At 37.4% G+C, this 19,040-nt stretch overlaps 1 protein-coding gene across 1 annotated transcript; it reads left to right on the top strand.

Moving 5' to 3' along the window:
- Nucleotides 1-1,269: 1,269 nt before the first annotated feature.
- PI4K2B (phosphatidylinositol 4-kinase type 2 beta) lies at nucleotides 1,270-18,674 on the top strand (the record flags this gene model as incomplete). The annotated part of the gene is made up of 10 exons (XM_084286531.1): nucleotides 1,270-1,504; nucleotides 3,951-4,108; nucleotides 8,413-8,613; nucleotides 9,181-9,312; nucleotides 10,640-10,793; nucleotides 11,762-11,829; nucleotides 12,176-12,275; nucleotides 13,487-13,620; nucleotides 14,723-14,782; nucleotides 16,996-18,674. The coding sequence occupies 10 exons, from the start codon at nucleotides 1,270-1,272 to the stop codon at nucleotides 17,167-17,169; spliced, it is 1,416 nt and encodes a 471-aa protein (XP_084142657.1). The 3' UTR covers nucleotides 17,170-18,674.
- Nucleotides 18,675-19,040: the final 366 nt, after the last annotated feature.

Here is a 19,040-nt window from a genome sequence, read left to right as displayed (position 1 = left end):
GTAGCTAACGGGAGAGGCACTCTTCCTTAATGATCTGCTGAGCAAAATGTTAAGAGGTCTCTCATTTTAGTCTGCCCTTTTTGCTTGCTTCACGCAGGAAATAAGCAGGACAATTTTCTGCACTGCATGTTGCATCCAGTTGTTGTATACTTCATATACTTGTTTACTGGGCATAAAATGCCTATTCATTTGGAATCATAATTGACTGAATATGTTCGTTTTTAATAGAGAGGAATGGAAACAGAAATGCAAATGTGAACAGATTTTAACAAATATTACAGATACTAGTAATTACGTAACAACCCAACTTTGTTCCAAAGTCCACTTGCTGACAGGTAATCTGAGACAAAACAAACACGAGTGAAGTGTTTCAGCAAGGCTTTATTTTGTTAGTAACTGAGCAAAGTAATTTTCTTTCCATGATCCAGGTAATGTACAGAATGAATCATTATGGCATGAATAATTATGAGAATAATGAATAATAAACACATGCTATTGTTTTAGCTGAGAGCTGCCTCACTCCTGGTACAGTCCAGAGCCTCAGTTCTGTAAAGGAACTCCACGTATGTATTTTTGTGCCGTATTTCACTAACGTCTCTGAGTGCTGTGCTAAGGAAGAGTGCCCTTGTATAGGGACATGCATGAGGCTGAGTCCAGGTCACAGTGTGGTGGGGTATGATGGGTGATATAAAGTGAACACTTTACTGAGTTCTTCCAGTTAGAGCATGCCAGGACGGCTGTGGGAAGGTGCAAATAATTATGATATGCTGGTGTTGTTTTCCCTCATTGGGAAGTTGCACTCTGCGGCCTGTGCAGAACATCTTGTAAGGTGGGAGAGGAGCTGGGGAGTGGGAAGAGGCGTCCAGGAGCCCATCCAGCTTCGGCTGTGGAGCTGAAGGAGCCGTTTCAGGGCTGTTTGTTGCGTTTTGACGCCCATAGGTGCTACTTCCCCGAGGAGCACCGCGCAGCGCTGCCTCACAGCGCTGCTTCCCTAGCACCTGCTGCTTCCCCCCTTCACGAACACCCCCAGCGGGCCCTTCCCCGTCCCCACACGGCTTCCCCGGCTCCGTTTCCCCCCAGGACCCTCGAGCCCCGGGCCGTGAGGGGAACCCGCGGGGCTCCCTCCGCCGCCCTCAGCCCCCTGAGGCGGCGGGGGCGGGCAGCGCGCATGCGCGGCGCGGCGGCGGGCCCGGCGGTGGCGGCGAGGCCGCCATGGGGCGCGGCGGAGGGGCCTGAGCCCGGCGGCGCCTCCCCCGTCCCCGTCCCCTCATGGCGGAGCCCGAGGAGCCGCTGCTGCGCCTCGCCGAGCCGCCGCCTCCCGCCGGGCCGCCGGCCCTAGGCAGAGCAGCGCCCGGCGGGGCCGTCAGGCTGAGCGGGGAGCCGCGGGAGGATGACGACGACGACGACGAGGAGGAGGAGGAGGAGGAGGAAGGCGCCGAGGGGGATGGCGAGGAGGAGCCCCTGCTGCGGCCCTCCTGGGGCAGGGAGCCGCGCCGCGCCGCAGGTAGGTGCCGGCACCCGGCGGGGCTGCGGGACCTGCCCGGCGTTTGTCTTGCCCTGTCTCCGGATCTCACCTCGCAGAGGGAGGGGGTCGGGGTTAAAAGCCCCGAAACGGGCGGGCTCGGTTATGAAACCGAGAAGCACAACGAGCACGGCTGCTGTGCGGGGTGAGGTGCTGGGGATAACCTGCACAGCCGCTGCCTGCTGCCTCTCCTCCGGCTTCCGAGCTCTCAGCTTCCCGACGGCTCTGCAAGCAGATGGACACCTCGGGGTTAGCTCTTCGGAGAGGGGTTTGTGGCCCTGACCAGGATGTGTTGTCCTAATCATACTATAGGATTTCTTGCCTGAGACAGGAGTAAAAAGAAAGTTTGTTTTGGAAGAACAGTTCGTTTTAAAAGCAACCAACTAACCCTTCCCCACCAATTTGAGCAAAAAAAGCTATGCTAGTAACTTTCCTTTGGGTAGCCATAGGGAGTTTTTGCTAGCATCCTGTGTTTAACCATAAGGAAAACAAGAAAAAAACAGTACTTAACATTTCGCAGTGGATACAAGAGGCATGTGCCTTGCCCTGCTGGGGCAGTAAGGATGGTGAATGCAGAGCTCTTGAGATCCACCCGAGACCATGTAAGAAAATCTTACATCAGCATCGTTTCTCTCAGTCTCGTTTCCCTGTCCTCGCCTTTTCTGCCTGTCAGACACCTGAAGGTACAGGAGTCTTTCCTGCTGTTCCCTGGGTCACGTGGAACAAATGCACCAGATGTTATTCGTGGTTATTATTACAACACCGAGACTGTTCTCATAATACAGTTATGGTCAGAACATGCATAGGAAAAGATTGGTTGAAGGGACTACCTTACTAATGTTAAGAGTATAAAACAAGTTTAGTATTACAGGAACTGTCATGCTACACTGACAAAATATATTGGTTTAGCTTATGTCATTGCTAACTTGATGGAGGAGCAGGTTGAAGTGTACACAAGGGTTGTCACCCAAGTGTCATTGGGATGTCTTTATTCAAATACAGCAGCTTCACAGCCTCAGACCTCGTGTGAACTAACTTGAGGCAAGTTAGCTGGACAGTTAGCCTGTGGGGGTGAGCCCTGGTCTCCCAGTTGGGGGTTACTGGAAAGAGTCATTTTCACAGCTGTTGCAAGAAGAACCTTGAACACTCAACAACTCTTCAGTTCAGAGACTGTACTAGAAACAAAAAGTGACTGTTACGTGTTTTCACAGTGGAAAATTTGATTATTTTAATCTTTGAAGAAGGAAACCAACTTGGAAGACCCTCCCACTTTCAATAGACACCGGTTCCAAGTCAAGCTGCTTATTTTCATTTGGGGACTATTGGTAAACTGAAAGGAAACTTCTTAAAACTGCCGATGTCCTTGCTTTCAGCCATATGTTTTTGTACGCCCCCGTCGCCGTAGTGATGGCTTTCTAGTAGCACAGTAGCAACACGAACAAATCCTGTTTCAAATATTTTTATCTTGAGCATACAGCATAACATTTTTTTAAAAAATTTTCATTTAATACATTCTTCCTGCAGTTATATTTAATTTAAGAAAACACGTGACTGAAGAATATATTCCCCGAGACAGTAAGGATTTTTATGGTTATAGGTTCTGGAGTTAATGTCAAGGAATTAAAAACTGAATTCTGAGAAAGCTAGCCTAAAGATATGTTGCAGAAATCTTCAGTTTAAAAACTTGCACCCAAAAAAAGTGGAAAAAGTTTGAAGAGTAATGCAAGTTCTAACACCTGCCAACTGCTTTTCCAGTTAACTTTCTAAATGTCTCGTATCTTTGTAGAGCTGATCTTTTAGTCGGTGTGCGAAGAAGTCGTACAAGTAGGCAGTGGTGCTTTAATGCTGGAATGGTGATGGCATGCTGTGCATGCCTGGGATGTGGATACCACTTGTCAGCTCTAGGTGTAGCATACTGCTATGTGAATAGCATTGTGTCTTAGGAGCAGTTAGCGAACATGCTAGCCAAGCTGTGAGCTGAATAATGTGATACCATTCTAACAGTGGGTAATGGACAAGTTCACTTTGTTAGCTGTTTCTACAAATCTTAATAAAAGCAATACATAAATCTTTAGTGCATTCATTCATTCATTCAAACACCCATTTTTATGGGTGTTTTTGATTTTTGTCTCCTTTTTTTTTTAGGCTTAATTCTGTAAATAAATCTTTAAAAAATCATTGGAAAGTATAAACACTTTGCAGGGGTAGTCTCAAACGTTGTAAAAGTGTTGTAGATCTGGCTGAAGTTTATTGGATGTGGGTAAATCAGTGGGCAAGCTTGCACTGATTTAGTGGGCTGGATTTTTCAGCCTGCTATTGACAAGGCATTAGCAGGGAAAGTTACTAGTTCTTCTATGTGTTTACTTCTGTTGTTATTCATTCTTAGTGTAAATTGCACTTAAAATTGCTTATTTCCTTATTTTTTCAGGGCACACAGGACACGCTGTTGATATGAATACGTTTTTGGATGATCCAGAATTTGCAGAAATCATTCTGAGAGCAGAGCAAGCTATAGAGTGTGGAGTTTTCCCAGAAAGAATCTCTCAAGGGTCCAGTGGGAGCTACTTTGCTAAGGACCCAAAAGGGGTGAGCAAAATACTTCAAATTCAGAGACTCTAACAACTAATTTTAAAATGAAACTTATAAATTCCTTTTGAATTGAAAGCCTTTTACCTAAAATCCTTAATACTTTATGGTATACCAAAATTAATTGTCTTTTATTTAGGATGTTTTTTTCTCTTTGCTCCTATGTGATTGGTAGACAGTCAAGATGAGTGATACAACCAAAACTGCCTTTTTACTTGTATTTGTCTGCTAAATCTTAACTTGGTAGTTTTTGTTTCCTTTTCTTTCCCTTAGTACTAGATGGTACCTTAAATAGATACGATAACATCGAAGAGGTATCCTAAGGTTACTGTGAGACAAAGACGTTAGTTACCTGAATAGATTGCTTGAAAAGTAACTTTTGGGTAGAATTCTTTAATAAGATGACATATTTCTTCACACTTCAGACATACTTTGACACTGTTTTCTTTAAATCAGAAATACTTTGCTTATGGACCTGTTCCAAAAAGTGGAGGACTCCAAAACATTTTCAGCAAATACCAAAAAGACCGTTCCCTACACCTTTGATGATTTGTTGTATCCAATTTTAAGTTCCATGAACAATCTTTGGTCTTAGATAGACGCAGATGTTTGTTAATTCTGAAGATCCTATGTGAGGTAGGCATGGAAGCTGTAACACTTCAAGTTTCAAGGTTTTCAGAACACCTTCAAGATTATTTCCTGCATCTCCAAAAAGGTCATTTCCCATTTGTCTAGGGTTTAGCTTAATTTCTGTTTTAACCTTTATTCACATTATTGGTCAGTACAGAATATATTCCTGTTCTGCCACCTACTTTTCGTAGATGTCCAGCTTGTTTTAATGCCAGATTTCTGATGATGGCATTTACACTTTTGAGGCAGTGATTACCTAGCTTAATTCAAATAAATATGTGAATAATTTATGTTGTGTTCTCATTCTAAATTAATTTCTAATGTAAAGTGATAGAACTACCTCTAGAAAATCCAAGAACTGCATGTTCTAGATCAGGCTCTTTGACCAGCAGATGCTTGAGGCTCACAGTGTCCAGGGGCTAATGAGAAAGTAAGCATTGTTTTTGTAACCATAGTGTTTAAGATGGAGCACCTTTTTTCTTTATTTCTTCCATGGTGATTCTATTGGTTTCATTTCTGTTTTGCAGTGAAGTGTTGATTTTGTTCCCAGCAGTGACGTGCTTGCCTCTCCCCACTTCATGCAGGTCATTGGTTTGAATGCGTCTAAGAGAAGTGAAAACATAAACTAAAAAATCAGTGATTTTTTTTTTTAGGGAGGCCAGAAAGCTTTCATTGCAAAATATGAAAGTATTTACTAGCATGACTGAGAATAATACTGAATTCCTACCTTGCTTTGAATTTTGCTTTTGTTCTTTTTGCGCTTAAACCTTATCTAAATTTGTTCTCCATATTAAAGGTCTGATTAAAAAAAATCATTTTGCCACTACTGTGACTAGAATGGATCCCATTTGTAGAATGGATTTCATATCCTGTTTGACAGAGTGTTGCATCATCCTACTTCAGACCAGTTTTGTGACTTGCTTTCTCCTACTCTTCTTGAGTAATCTTCTCGTTATGTGGGAAAGAGCTTATTAAAAGACGCACTCAGCCTTCTTACTGGTCAGCTTCTGCAGTGTTTACCCATGCTAATACCAGGTTAGAGCTAAGACGTTGCCACTAGGTCATCTTACTGATTTGATTCTTCCAGAAATATAAAACTAAAATTGTCTAATTAAAATGATCACCTTTGTGTATTTTATTGGCATAGTTGTATGCTGATAAGCAGCAGTTCAGTACTTCAGCAGCACTCCTGCTGAAATGATGAATATTTCTGCATTTGTTGCTTACTGTGTAACCAGGAAAGAAAAATAGATTGTCTGCTGCAAACACAAACTCTTCTGCAAGGTGTTTCTGACCGTTCACCTCTTAGCTAACTGGGAATGTCAATGGAGCCTGTCTAGAAATTGGTTTTGGCTTGCACAATGAAGGCTGGCCTGCTGGGCTATCTACTTACTGAGCTGTCTGGTTTTACTTTGGTTCTCAACAGCAGTGGCTCTTACTTCAGGGAAAACTTCAAAAACATGCCTAGATTTGATGCTACAGCACAGTGTGGTCCAGGCGAGCACTGGAACGAGCTAAGCTCCTTCTTGGAGCCTTCAATTTGCGGGAAGTGTTACCCAGAGAGTGACTCAGAAAGGAGATATGAATGGCTTGGCATATACTACCACGTACACCGCTGTGTCTCTGGGAAACAAAAAGCTGCCAGCTTTGTTTTGAGCAGGCAGGTACCTGTGATTCACCGGGAATAGTTAAATAGCTTCTTAACATTTCTAAACCTAACGCTGGGGTTTTGACTAAAGTAGTATACCAAGTACATTCAGTTTCCAAAGCATTGTGACTTTTTTAAAAGGCCAATTACTGATGTATTCTGTGCAGAGAACATAGGTTTGCATCTCACACTGTCGCGTTACAGAGAATGCTTATTGTAAACATAAAAGCCTTTTGTGGAGGCCTAAATTGAATAGTAAGTGGTTCCTTGCATAGAATTTGCTTGTGATTCTGAAGGTATTCTTCGAATCACAGATAGCAGCATGTTGTAAGCGTAAGGGAACTTTTGTCACTTTGTTTCCTCTTGATAGGAAGCTTATTTTATAGGATGAATGCAAATAGTGATATTTTATAACTTCTTTATTCTGGTAGTTGATGGGATGAATCCAACCGGATGGACAGGACAGGTGCTGTACTCGTGGCTGGTGTACTCTGTTTACAAATGCAATGAAGCAAATTCCCTGTAGCTAATCTTGTCCAAAGAAGGATTAAAGGCAGGTCCAGAACAACTAGCTGGTTCATCTCTGTAATCTAGCAGAACAGGCAGTTCATGCAGAAGGATGCTAGTTTCTGACAGCCAGCAAACTTATTTATGGCTTGTAGTGTAAAACAGCTATGAAAACTGTGGTACGGCTACCATCAATGTTTGACTTATTGGGAGAGTCACTTTTTTTGTAAAGATTCAGAAAAATTAATATGTGAAAATATTTTAAATGGTTGTTTTCAATATTTATTAGATACATGTAGGACCATCAGGCTAGAGTTTATCACACATAATTGGAAGGTTATATACATTTCAGTGTAATAGTAATCTTGCAGTTTGAGGTTAACAAATATAAAGTCGTGTAGGAGGCACCTTGAGAAATCACCTCTTTAAGACAATCCTGCTTTACAGCACAGGCATTAACAGGATTCCTGATGAATGCATAGCTAACCTGTTCTTAGCGGCATCCTGTTTCGGAGACAGCACAACCCAGAATTTTGTTCCAGTCTGGTTCAAAAGAGTTTTTATTTGTATTTTATCTGCTGGGTTTTAAGCGTACATGTATGATTTCTTGTTTCATTAACAGTAGATGTGTTGTTGTTCGTTTCTCTATAGCAAGCTGTTGCATGGTTCATTTTGTGTCCCATTCTCTGTTTTTTAGACTAAACAATCTCAGTTCATACAATCTTTCATTATTCACGTTTTTCTGCTTATGCTCATTGTTTTTTTCAATTTTCTCTAGTTAGTCCACAGATTTTTTGAAGCATAATGTCCAAAATTGGACACACAACTTTGAGTAATTTTAAGCTTTTTTTCTCAGTGTCTCCAATGAAAATAGTGGCTGATGGTATGAATTGTCAGCATCGAGTCAAGGAATCTACAGCAGTAGTAAATTACACCACTCTTTGGAATTGCAAAGTGCAGTTTTTTATTTTGATCTATTCTAACTAAAAGCAATAAATAAAATGAATACAAAATATAAAAATTGATTATTTGCATTCTGTATATTTGTTGCTTTCCTGGAACCATTTTGTCTCTGTCTGGAATATCTAATCAATCTGGAATGTCTAATCAATCAATCAGACTGAAACTGCTTTTTGAAGCTACTCTTAAAAGCTCTTTTTTATTCTAAAAGGCCTAAAGGCTTTTTAATTTTGTAAAACTAGTAAATGTTAGCTATTTTTGATTTTCTGTTATAAAGAGTTTAATTTGAATTTGTGCTACTTCTAGAAAAGCCTTTGGTGACGCATCTATTTGATACATCTTTTATTAGATCTATTATTATCATCTTTTTATTTATTAGATTTATATTGTTTTTTATATTTTTTTTTAGATATAGTTTTATGATGTTATCTAAAAATAGCAATTGTAAAATGCAATGTTTAGTGTTTAAAATTATTTTGAAAGCTATTTAACTGAAAGTATTGGTTAATATTTTGCAACTTAAAGCATTCTTAGTTTAGTTTTATATTATTTATCCTAGAAAACTATTGGAGTATTCAAACCAAAATCTGAAGAGCCTTATGGACATCTAAATCCAAAATGGACCAAATATTTTCACAAGATTTGTTGTCCTTGCTGCTTTGGCAGAGGCTGCCTCGTTCCAAATCAGGGATATCTCTCTGAAGCTGGTGCCTATCTTGTAGATGACAAGCTGGGGCTAGGAGTTGTACCCAAAACTAAGGTAAAAGTTCAAATATATAAATTATTGAATGCAAATATACGGTCACAGTTGTGTCGGTCTCTGGACTGTGGTTGTGAAGACATCTTTGTGTATCATGCTTTAGCCCTGAGTCAGTTACAAACTATTTTAAGTCCTAGTGTACAGTGGTTTAGCATAGAAGTGACTGTATGATACAGTAAGTGTATGAAAACAGACAGTGGCTGTATGTTTTTTGTTTTACAGGGTAAGTCTGAGAGCTTAATTCTTTTTTTTTTTTTTTTTGAGTTACTTTAGCTTTTAGTATTTTCTTGTATTTTTGTGCTTAGTGATTTGGTGTGAAACATCAGGATTGCAAATAGCAGCATATAAAGATTCCAATTTAAATGTGTTTCATCACATTTCTGTTTGGGATATGTAAAATAGCAAATATTCACCTTTTCCTATTAAACTTGCCTGTTAGAAATGCCTGATGCTTCCTTCTTGTTTTCTTGGCAACTGAGCATAAAATTTTCTGTTAATCTATAAAGAAAACGATAAAGAACTGTGCTGTGTTTTTATCATTTGTAATGGATGTTTTCATATTTTAAGGTTGTCTGGCTTGTCAGTGAGACCTTTAATTACAGTGCAATAGATCGTGCAAAGTCAAGAGGAAAAAAATATGCTTTAGAGAAAGTGCCAAAAGTTGGTAAAAAATTTAATCGAATTGGACTACCTCCTAAGGTAAGATTAAAGATAAGTGATCTGTGCTTAATCATACAAAACCTTGAATAATAAAAAACCCTTAAAGAGTAGAAGAAAAACCTTGTTGCCTATTTAAAAAACTATTTCTGAAAGATTGATGGTTGATATAACTGTTACTAGGCAAAACCTGACCAGTATTACATTGTTTCTTTTCTTAGACTATATTTATGATCCAGCCAATTTTTATACCAGTTTGCAGTCTAGTTTTTCTGTTGGAGGAGAAAAGCACATTAAAATACTGTACTTTCTGCTTTTCTTGAGTGCATAGTGATATTCCCTTCAGTGTCTTTTTTTTTTATATTGTGTAATTGTTTCTCCCATTGATAGTTATCTATTTCTTTCATATTTCCTAAATCGTTCTCCCCCTTCTATTTGTTTTCTTCTTTTAGGTATCCTATTGTTACGTTCATCCTACCTTCCTTCTTGTGTCCATTACTTCATGACAAAAACCTCACATCTTTCTTGTATCCCCAGAATCTCACCACAGTGTCTACTCCTAATCTTTTAAAACACAGATTATGCACAGCTTTGGTACTTGTCATTTCCAGCAATTTTGATTCATGTGACACGTTATACAAGCTGGTATCAGCATGGTTACTTGACACACTGTATATTCATCCACATCTCAGCATGTGTGCATCTCTCTGTGTTTTATGTCTCAAATATAATCCCTCTTTTGAATTTTAATCTTGAGCATCTTTGCTGTTGCCCACATATATGGAGTCTATTCCACCTGTAGTTTTCTTCCCTGGACTCTTGGGAAATGTATTTCACCAATTTTCATGCAAAAAGTATCTGTCTTGGAAAAAAATAACTAAAGCTGCTGGTCTCATCAATGAACATAAACGCTTTTCAGAGAGGAAGAATTTTCTGCTGTAAATTTTGGTGAGTTTCCCGTGAACTAATAAACCAAGTATTCCCAATGAAAGAGAATAGACTGTATTTCTTCCTCTTTTCTTGAAATATTGCTCATAATACCAGAGGTTCATTTATGTTGATCTTTCTGGCTACATTTTGTTCATGGTAAACTCAGTGAGTACTTAAAAACACATTAACAAACAAACCAAACAACAAAAAAAAAAATACTAAGGACAGAAGTCTTTTTTAGAATTTAGGAGTGAAAAAGAGAACACTTAATCTTTTTTTTTTTTTATATGTATATCACTCCTGCTTAGGTGGTTCTGTGTAATATTTCTAGTGTTATATACTTTAAAAGGATATCCCTTCAATTTTTCTGTTAATGTTAAAATTATTTAAATGGGCCTATGTGGGAGTGTTTTCCAAATACAGTTCATTAATGTTTCAGGTTGGCTCCTTCCAGCTGTTTGTTGAAGGATATAAGGAAGCTGACTACTGGCTCAGGAAGTTTGAAACTGATCCTTTACCTGAAAACACACGGAAAGAATTCCAGTCACAGTTTGAAAGATTGGTTATCTTAGATTATGTCATCAGAAATACAGGTATCATAGTGTCCTGCAGTATGTCCCTATCCTCTTGATACAGAAATTGTAAATAATGCTGACTGAAAGCTATCAATGAAGGCTTTAACGCATTTCAAATGTTTGTCTTGCAAGTGAAGGCCAGAATGCTGCATTTAAAACTTCTTCAAAACCACAGAACTTCAGATGCAAACATTACATATTAGAATATGATGAAATCCAAACAACTTTGTGTTGGATCAACATTAAATATTAGAATGACTATATCCAAACAATATTTTTTATTTAAGAATTGAAAAACAAATACTTCTTTCATGATACTTCATTTATGTCAGTAGGCTATTAACTAGCTGTTTCCCCAAATTAGGTTAAGGGATGGTGGGGTTTCAGGATAAGAGAAGCCACAACTACCATTCCTTTTATTTATGCTAAGTTGGATGCCATTAACAGCACACTTTCACATCAGTGCAAAATGCTTTGTATTCATTGTGACCAGGCACTGAAGTACAGCTGCAATGTGTCTGTGTTCTCCTGGGTTCATGTTTCTTTCACTCAGCAGCTGAGATTCATCTTTTGACTTTGTGGGTGATTTATTTTTGCTCTAAAATGCAAAGGCAGTTTTATTGAAGTGTTTCCTTTGTTGCTTCACCTGAGCTGTGCATCTGTAGTGTTCTTCAGGCATGCCAGCACTCAAGGATATTTCTTTATTGATGTTTTACTGTATATTCACCCAGTTAGGGAGCCTAAAGAAGTAATATATAGTTAAGAATGCTTGGTAAATTTTCAGTCATTCCAGGAAATCAGTTACCTTAAAGGTTTTATTAAAGGTAAGACTTGTTGATTTGGGGGAGGGGGAGTGGGTGGAGGTGAACAGTTTTGCCTGACTCCTTTGGTAAATCGTCAGTTTACAATATTAGTCTTTTTATATAATTTTAGATGCTGATTACTTTGTAAATTACATGTTGTGACATGCATTTTCTTGTTTAAAGACAGAGGTAATGATAACTGGTTAGTCAGGTATGAAAAACAAGATGATGGGCCTGATCTGTCAGATAAGGTAAGAAAATACTCTGAAACACTCTGAATTGTTCTGTATCTTGATTTTGCCTGGGATTAAGTAAATGGCTTTAATTCTGGTACATAGTCCTAAGAAATCTGATACTGCAAATTATTCTAGGCAAAGTGAATGGAAACGCTATTTGGATTAGACTAGTCTGAACAGAGCACTGCTGGAAGTTATTTTTGTTCTTTTTTCTTTTCTAGTTTGAACTATAGTAATAAAACTGTCTGCTGTTTCTGAAGTACATTTCTACAGCTATTTCTGTGGTGATTATCTTGTATTTTATTGTATATCACTATTTTTGTAATCACACAAGCATCGCTTTAAAATATTCCTTCCCTAGGATATCCAGTGGACTGTAACTGAAGAATCTACTATTAAAATTGCTGCAATTGACAATGGCTTAGCATTTCCTTTTAAGCATCCTGATGAGTGGAGGGCATGTAAGTATTGCATTCTTCAATATTTTTGGGAGAGTAACTTCTAAATAAGTATTTGCAGTCTGGTTTCATAGTTCCTTACTTTTATAACCCATCACTGTAGTTATATATTGAACCTTTACATAATGGCATACTTTACTTCAGAAAGTTATCAACAAATTATATTTCTGCAGTGGTTTTGTTCCATCCTTGTTAATGTGTTTTTTTTAACCCTTAGAACAGTGTGTAAACTGGTAGTGGAACTGAAAAAATAAGTGTTTCTCACATTTTTCTCTTAATGTCATAGAAAATGGCTTGAGTGTAAGGATATGCAAATTTTCTATTTCAAAAGTATTTTAAGGGTACTGTTATAAGTGAATAAGCAGACAATCTGCATGTTGTTTTTGCTTGTCTTCAGCTTTAGCTTAGCAATCTCCAGTTAATACTATGGCCAAGCAGATTGGATATTGACGTTTCTAATAATTCTAGATTGCGTCTGAAAACATCTCTGACTACTTAGAGTTTAGAGGGAAGTGCCTGGCAGGGCTTACAATTATTTGTCTGACCTATTAGCCAAACAGGTAATTATGACTTAAGTGTGGGCTAGTTTTATGGGTAAAAGGCTAGCTAATTACCCCACTCACAGCTCTGTGTAGTCCTAGACATCTTGATACTCGATAGCTGCTGTCCCAGGTATGTCTCTGCTACAGTCAATTCTGCAGACATGGCAATGCCTCCTTCCCTTAAAGGTAGGAGGAAACACAGCAATGCTTGCCTTCTCTTGAAAAAGCTGATTAATAGCAGCTACGTGAAAAGTTCAGAATATTTCTCTCAGTGTACTTAGAAAAAGACATCTTAATAAAAACAAAAGACTGTTAAAAATAGGTACTTCTTTGTTCTTCAGTATGAACTGAACATCTGATAGGTTTCTGATTGTAGCCGTTATTTTATTCCAGAGGAAACTGCATTACTGCACAAGGAGAAAGTCTCTACTTCTGTTTACAGTATTTAGTTATTGCTTAAACTAAATACTTAAAATATGTTTTTACTGTTTGGAAAAAAGCTAAGTAGCTGCTTTTGTAATTGCATCCAGATGAGGTATGTGTGGTAACAGGCAATGCTGTGAAAAAGTGTGTGTTACTGTAAGTTTTGGGAGGGAACACAGCAGTGGTAAGCATTGAAAAATTTAATTTTTGCCTGTTGTTAATCTGAAAATATGTTTTACCTACGTCTAGATCCCTTTCACTGGGCTTGGCTTCCTCAAGCACAAGTTCCCTTCTCTCAGGAGACCAGAGACTTAGTTCTTCCTCGCATCTCTGATATGAACTTCGTACAGGATCTCTGTGAAGATCTTCATGAGCTATTTAAGGTGAGTAGGGTACCCCGAATGTGGCGTTAGTGAAGTACCGAACTGTTCCATTTCAAGTCTTAGCTGTTTTTTCTTGTTATGATTTTAACTTGTGTATGCCATGAAGTAGCTTTAATACTGGCATGGGTTTATATAATTAGAGGAAACTGTCACCATTGTGATTATTCAGCCCATCTGAGAACATAATTATGTTTTTATATATTTAAGTATCACATAATTGAGGCTAGTTAATTTTTATATCACAAATGTCTGTAACGATTCCATTTAACATACCTCTGTAGTGTGTATACACTTAAACTGTATCAGCCCAAGAAATCTTACATTTAATATAACTTACAGTACCTGTATACCTTTTACATACTTTTATTGTGTAAAGCTGATACTGAAATCTTGACCATTGCTATTTTAAATGAGTTTTCAAGTGAAAATATTGTCAAATTTATTTTAAAGATACTGAAACTGAAACAATATTGATGTGTAATGGAATCTCCTTGTCTGAAACATTCTGTAAACAGTTTTGTGTTTTGGTAGAGAACTTGTAATATTCACTAATGTACCTCATGATCATTTGGATTATTCCACTTGAACGGGGTGGAAAAAAATATGTAATTTCAAACTTAATGAAAATGCAGCAGTAATTTGAAAGCTAGATCCTGAAATGCTGGCACTAATGTTTGCATCTGACTCATCTACGGTCAAAGTGACTCTGGGTTTTCTGTTAAACCCAATAGAATTTGAAGGATTTAATAAAACTGGAGGAGGAAGTGGTGTTCCATTTGCAGAGTAAGGGTGTGGGTCCAAGTAGTTTAACACTGGCATTTAATACATAGGTAGGCTGGCTTAAGTGGTGTTTATCGATATATTCTACTTTTCTATTTTCTATATCAATATTGTATTGATATATTCTACTTTTATGATATAGTAAATTGTTCGTTTTCATATATGCAAATTTTCTGCAATAAGTGGACTCTTCTGAAATTTATTGTCTTGGCAAATATGACCATGCATAAGAAGAATATGATTCATTTGCATGCCAAATGCATAGCTGAAAACAAATGGGTCATTTCCTATAGTAAGTGTGTCTTTTTTGTTTTTAACAAAGACTGATAAAGGATTTGACAAGGCTACTTTTGAAAACCAAATGTCTGTTATGAGGGGGCAGGTAAGACTGCATTTTAAAAAATATCTACATATTTAATATGTCGTCACTTCTCAGATGTTAATTTTTGTATCTTGGGGGTGGGAGGGACACAAACTCCTATATGTTTGAAAGACACTTGAAGGTCTTTTCATCTAAGACTAAATTTCGTTCTAGAGGTTGTTCTTACTGGCATATACTCAAGACAACAGCACATACTGTTGTTTGTTGTTTTTTTTTTTTCTTTTATAACAGATTTTCTAAAATGTTAATTGGAGGTTTGTTTGTTTGTTTGTTTTTGGGGGGCGGTTGGGGCAGGGAATGGAGATGTACATACCTGTATATGCTTAGAAGGTATTTTAAAAAACAATCCACCAAAGAATAGTCATAATAGTCATGGAAAAAAATGGTGGGGAATTTAGGTATGTTACTAAATATGACTTAATTTTGGAGGATTAACTTCATTAATGTCTTACAAGGAAGAAATAAGGTAATAGAATTTCTTCATCCTAGCAGATGTCAGAACCAGTGATTAGCAAAGTAACTCAGGTATTTCCAGGTCAGAAATTTGGTGACAATTGAAGCAAGGGAAGAAGAGGTTTTCTCCATCTCCTTGCTGCTTTAAAATTGGTGTGACATGCTAGAAAACAAGCTTTAAATAAAACTTAAATGTAATTCATTGTAGAATAAGCTAGGCATAAGCCAGTGATTTGTGAAAACAAGGGAATTGGACTAGATGAATTAATACTCCTTTTAGCCCTGAATTTACTGAAACTGACTTCTGTATTCTGAAATTCAACATGGGTACTTTAAAGGCAGACATTCACAGTTCCAGGAGTGGCCTAATCTGACCTTCTTTCCTATACCAGGAAGTGCCTTGTACAAGACTACTGTTCTTAGTTAAACATAGTCTTGGTTAACATTAGTTGTGTGTGCTAGCTAAAATCCAACAAACCTTATTCCATTTAATTATTAATAGTTATTTCTGAAATAATTATTTGGAGAAGTTTGTGCAGTTGGTGGAAGTATGCTGAAGTATTCATCTTAAACTGGGTTAAGTGGCTTTTTTGTGATGAGTCGATTGGCTACAGGGAATCTGTTACTTAAGAAAATGCTACAGGGAAAAAGCTAATCTCTCTAATTGAGAGAGATCTAGCTAAGGATGTCTAAATTTATTATCTCCTAAAAAGGCTGAGTGTGGACCCTTTCTTCCAACGTTTTTCTTGAAGTGGATTTAAAAATTTAAAATTTAGAATTAAAAAAAACCTTTTCTACCTTTGCAAGAATGTGTAAAGGATGCCTTCTAGCAATGATATCTAGACTTGCTTTTGGTGTAAAAACCAAAGTATGTTTCAAGTAAGCTTATAGAAAAGTCAGATAACTAGATTGATTATGAAAGAAGATAGTAATTGGCTATTCTGCAAAGCAGTCTTAACTAAAATACCTGTTAAAATACGTTGTTAAAAAAGAAGAACCTAGTAGATAAACATAAGAATGATAAAGAGCAATGTATTTTGTATGTCAGGCTTCAGGTGACTTTAAATCTGAGGAACTGGAAGTCATTAGAAGCATGTTGTGAAGCAGGGGAAAAATTCTGGGAAGAATTTCAAACCCAGCTTAAAACAATTCTCAAAAATATAGCAATTATGCAACTGATCCTATGATCCTAGGAATCCTATGGAGGATTGCCTTAGAACTTAGGAAATGTGAGTGAAAAGAGGAGTTTCTAGAAGAGCCGATTTGCATTAAGCCATGCTAAGGATTTTCTGTCAGGGTTCTTCAGCCATGGAAGTGTGAAATGAACAGAAGGTCAGTGGGTTGCACAAGGAAACAGACATTGTGCCAGAGGGGAAAAGAAGGGGTTGAGATTACAGCTAATGCAAGTATGTCAGCAAAATTGAATTTGAATGCTTGCTGTAGTTTACAGTAAGGATAACATTGAACATGGAGTAAATTATCAGGGTAGTGAGTACTGAAGCTTTAGAAGTAGTAATTTACTTATAGATTTGTCTACAATACTTTATAAAAATTGAAAGAGTATTAACATAATTAGAGTAAGATAGTCAAATAGCAATTGGGTGTCACAATGTTAACGAATAAGGTATTTCTACTTGGAATTGATAAATCAATTCTGTAGAAGACTGTGTTATTGAATAAAATGAGTGACAGCTAAACCTATAAGCCTGTTAGCCACAGATGAACTTGTGCCCTCACCTCACCTGCTTTTACTCTTTTAGATACTAAACCTTACTCAGGCATTAAAGGATGGAAAAAGTCCCATTCAGCTTGTTCAGATGCCACGTGTGATTGTGGAGCGAAGTAGCACTGGAAGTCAGGGCCGAATTGTTCATCTGAGTAACGCATTCACACAGACCTTTCATAGCAGGAAGCCTTTCTTTTCCTCCTGGTAGCAACAGAAATATATGGGAAGAGTAAGCTTCTCTAACTGTAGTAAGCTACTTCTGTGTAAAGGCTCTGCAATAATGTACTTCTGCTGTATACCAAGAGCTCCGACTGCCGACACCTCAGAACTTAAATTCTAAAAGACTTAAGAAATGTATTTTGAATGTAATAAGTTTACAATTTTTGTGTCAAAATTGTGAATTCATATGTCAGGGAATGAGAAGAACTTGTCCATACTGTATTTTTATAGGTTAAATTAATGTATTCTGAATAATACTAAAGGGAAGATGCACAGTTTGCATATGCTGAGAAACTACTTTTGAATACAACAGGAATTCTTTTTGTTTAGTGATAAATGTGAGAACCCTATCAATTTCTTTTTATATGCTCTTTAAAAAAAAAAAGTGCAGAATGTTATCTTTGTGAAAATGCTTTTCCTTGGAATTTCTTCCTGATGTTTTAAGCTGTTTGTAGATTTTTCATAGGCTAGTTACTTGAAAAAAGTCATGCACTTAAGAAAATAATAATAAAAAAAAACTGCTATAGAGACACAAGTGAAAGAAAGGGAGAAGGGAAAATATGCTTCATGTAGACTTTTTTTTTGCACATGGGGACCAAAAATGGTTAAATAGTTTTCAGTTGAATTATAGCAAAATTCATCCCCAGTAAGTACACACAGTTTCTACTGTGACAAACTGAACTGAGTGTACATTTCAAAGGGTGAAGCTTCACCTGTAGCTTTTAGAACTCGTGTATTTAATTACACGTATAGAAAATGTGAGATTTTTGTTGTGATGGATCTATGAAGAAGAATTGCACAATGTTACAGGTTGGATTTTCAATATGAATATAAATGTGTTCATCAGTCACCAAAGTGGTTCTTCACTGTTAATGACAGAAGCACTATTCATCTCAAAGCCTGTCTGCCTTCTGAATTTCTATCCAAACACACTATTATTTTTTGACTGGAAGAAAAAAAAACTGTAATACATAGAGCACAGAGACTTATAATTGGACTCTTAGCAATGTCATGCTTATTTGCCAATTTTCATTTGTGTTTAAGTTATGTCTTAAGACTTGATGGTCATGCTTCTAGATCCGTGGCTTATGTTACATGATAAATATTTTGGTAATTTTCTGGACAGTGAAGACTGGGAATGGGAGAAAAATTGCTGCTTTTATGAAACCTTCAGTATTTCAGACATTGCTGTATTTTGTAATTCTAAGCAATACTGTTGAACTCAAATAATAAAATGCTTGTATTTTATATAATTTTGAGTGGATGTAAATATTAATGTAGCATGTTAGCAATTCACTTGATTAACTGAATTGTTTAAGCCTTAAATGTAAAACTTACTGTGCGGTGGAGTTCAAAATGAGACTGAAATGACCACCTTTATAAACTTTCCATGATTTGTTTTTATCCAAACAGTTTATTAAAATTTAAAGAAGGTATTTATGTACCAGACGTCCGACTGAAGAAAATAAATGTCATAGTTGAAAATGCACAGGTTTTTGCCTCTGATGTTGCCTCTGTCCTGCAAAAAAAAATAGTCCTTAGTTTTATTTTGTTTCAACCATACAACTTTGTGATAACAAATATGTAGCTGTCACAGGGTGGAAGTGTTCGCTAAATTGTATCTACTGAGGTGATGTAGCTGAAGTGGCACTGCAAGGTAAGTTTAAAAGCCCTGGCCCTTGTGTACTGTGCTCTGCTGTCTGTGCTATACAGAAACGTGTTTCCTCATGCTGCGGTGTACTATTTTACTGGTTTTTCATAGTAACTGAGCTGTTATGACTTGGTGACCAGAACACTCGTACATGCTCTCTAGATCTTGAAAGGCTTCATCACGGTATTGATGATATGGGGGGAGAAATT

The sequence above is a fragment of the Netta rufina genome, assembly GCF_964035555.1.
Source record: "Netta rufina genome assembly, chromosome: 4".
Classification (NCBI taxonomy): domain Eukaryota; kingdom Metazoa; phylum Chordata; class Aves; order Anseriformes; family Anatidae; genus Netta; species Netta rufina.
Note: the sequence above shows the minus strand (reverse complement) of the source record. Positions and strands in the feature narration are given on the sequence as shown.